The sequence below is a fragment of the Buceros rhinoceros genome, unplaced genomic scaffold, assembly GCF_000710305.1.
Source record: "Buceros rhinoceros silvestris isolate BGI_N320 unplaced genomic scaffold, ASM71030v1 scaffold25358, whole genome shotgun sequence".
Lineage (NCBI taxonomy): Eukaryota > Metazoa > Chordata > Aves > Bucerotiformes > Bucerotidae > Buceros > Buceros rhinoceros.
Genome location: NW_010427782.1, coordinates 3,221 through 5,642, shown reverse-complemented (window position 1 = coordinate 5,642; position 2,422 = coordinate 3,221). Strand labels below are relative to the sequence as shown.

The 2,422-nt window shown below is 62.1% G+C and overlaps 1 protein-coding gene across 1 annotated transcript; it reads right to left on the bottom strand.

The window, feature by feature from the left end:
- Positions 1-1,294: 1,294 nt before the first annotated feature.
- Positions 1,295-1,807, bottom strand: LOC104498654 (C-C motif chemokine 5-like). The gene is made up of 2 exons (XM_010142057.1): positions 1,741-1,807; positions 1,295-1,410 (listed from the first exon to the last, which is right to left on the bottom strand). Exons 1-2 carry the CDS (start codon positions 1,805-1,807, stop codon positions 1,295-1,297), a joined length of 183 nt encoding a protein of 60 aa, XP_010140359.1.
- Between the last annotated feature and the right edge of the window lie 615 nt (positions 1,808-2,422).

Here is a 2,422-nt window from a genome sequence, read left to right as displayed (position 1 = left end):
GGGGCCCGCCTTTGCGGGCGGTGCCCAGCCCCCCGCCCGCCAGCAGGGAGTGAGCGAACCCCTCAGTTAGCTTTGCCTGTTCAACTGTCTTCATCGCAACCCCTGAGCTTTCTCACTGCTGCCCTTCCAGTTCTCCCCATCCCAAACTGCGTCAGGGGTCAGCATGGGCTCCCCGTGGCCTCTGGCACGGAGGAGGCTTCCACAGCTGGAGGTGGGTGAGTCCCTTGTCCACTCCATCATCCCCTGACTCCTCCACCTGCCCAGGGAGCTCTGCAGAGAAATCCCTCCTCTGCAGCACAGCCCAGATGCCCGGGGGTCCTGGGGAAGAGGCAGCTGCTGGGCTGCGATCACGCACGGGGCAATGCGAGGGACAATCTGAAAGCTCTGAAAGCCGCAAACCAACGATGGTTTTGCATCGAAAAGCCCTCAGAGGAATCTTCAGCCCCTTTTGGGTCCCCTTGAATGCTCCAAGCATCCCTGCAGCGCCCTCCTGTCTCCCTCCCTGCCTGCCCCAGTGAGACCCGTGAGGTTTTGGGAGGCGTTGGGAAGAGCCCCCATCCCACCCTGGACCCCTGGCCAACTCCCTGCCTCCAGCGGGCGGCAAGCTGGGGCTGGGAGGAGAGAGGAGCCCACTCCACGATACGGGTGAAGTAAACCTTTATTTGGCGGCTGTGCTCAGCAGGCGGGTGCCGCCAGGGACAGCAGCACCCCAGGAGCTGATGCCCGGCTGCTCGGTGCAGTGCAGGGCTCTGGGGAGTCAGCGTGGTTCCTCAGCAGCAGGATCCTCCACAGCCCTCTGCAGGAGGGTCACTATAAACCTCCTTCCCACCAGGCTGTTGGGTAGCCGGAACCAGAGCATCCACCCCACATCATGGGGCGCGAAGTCCGTTTCTTTTTTGAAGCCTCTCAGCTGTTTTCTCCACCCAAGGTTGTGGGGAAATGACAGCTATAACCCCACTCGTGTCGGTGCCATCCCCCATTCCCTGCACTCCTCCTCCTTCCCCTTCGGCCCTGCACGCTGCCCCTGGGCACTTGGTGACCTATGAGCAGCTCGTTGGTGGTCCAGTGCCTGTAGAGCCTGTGCAGAGGCTTTGGGAGCTGCGATGGACGCGTGTCCTGACTCTCTGCCCTGCAGAAGTAGCCAGACAGTCACGTCCTCCCCTCTTCATGCTGGAGGACAGCCACTCGCGGAGGCCACACAGACTGTCGTGGTCCTGTCCCGGTCAGAGGGCAGGGATGAGCTGAACTCGGGGTGGCCCAGGAGACAGCACGGTGGTGGAGGAATTACCAGGACTTACACAACTGCGGGGTTAAAACACTCCTTGGGAGTTCTGTAGAAACTTTTCAGGTTCGCCAGCCGGAGAGGGGCCTTTGCAAAACTGAAGCAGCACTCAGACGGTCTGTAAGGAGCTGGAGAAGACAGAGGCGGCTTTGGAGCGCCGTCTTTGAGACCTTCCCCTGTGACAAGACCGCACACCACATCCCCCAAGTTCTGCAGATGCTGCCCTGAGGAACCCCAGCGTCCTCCTTCCTTCCTGGGACAGGAGGATGCTCCAGCACCACGAGCCCTGCAGCTGGCCCCAACAAAGCCACCCGCTGCCGGGAGCAGCCCCCGTCCTTCCCCACGCCCCGGACCTGCTGCCCTGCCCTGGCAGCAGCAGCATCCCCACCCCACACCGGGGTTTCTCGCCTGACCTCCCCAAGCCCCGACCCGCAGCACTGGCCCGTGAGGTGCCTTACCTGCATCACAGCAGGGGGAGAAGGCAAGGAGCACCGCGAGCACCAGGACCATGCTTGCACCGAGCATGGTGGCAGCGTGAGAGCTCTTCCTCGCGGGGTGCTGCTCTGCCTCGTTGGAGGAGCCGAACCGTGGGCCCAGGCAAGGAGGTGCTGCAATTTATCCTCTCCAGCCCACCCCCACGTTAGCCCTTTTCCAAAGAATTTTGACCTCATTCAAGCGAAAACCCTGTATGTGTCCTTCGGCCGAAGGGATTTCCACGTCACGTGGGATCTTCAGCCAAGAGGGTGCCGACGAAACCAGACAGACGACAGCAACCTCTGCCTTCACAGGAGCGGTTCTGTGGGAAAGCCGCAGGGCCCACGAGGGATGTGAAATCCTCCTCCACAGAGGCGTAAGCTCGAGGGCTCCCGAACCCGTGGGAGCAACAGGGAAGGCGAAGCCCGGGTTTCTGTGCAGGGCCCCAGCGACAATCTAAATCTACTGGACGTGTTTGTGTGGCCAGTGAACTCCCCGGGGAGCCGTGACGTGTGGTGGCCGCCGCTCTGCAGCTGGAAAGCTGCAAGATGTCAAACACTGCCGGAAACTGCCTCGTGTCCCGTGCTGTTCCCATGGGGAGGAACACAGGGTGCCCGCCAAAGGTCCCTGTTCACAGCGGGGACCGGAGGGCGAAAGGAGAAGGGC

What these genes read in the sequence shown, in the direction of transcription:
- LOC104498654 (XM_010142057.1), bottom strand. Translation starts at nt 1,807, where the DNA reads ATGCTCGGTGCAAGCATGGTCCTGGTGCTCGCGGTGCTCCTTGCCTTC. An exon ending in CTCCCCCTGCTGTGATGCAG is followed by an intron (nt 1,411 to 1,740) that starts GTAAGGCACCTC and finishes TGTCTTCTCCAG; the next exon opens with CTCCTTACAGACCGTCTGAG.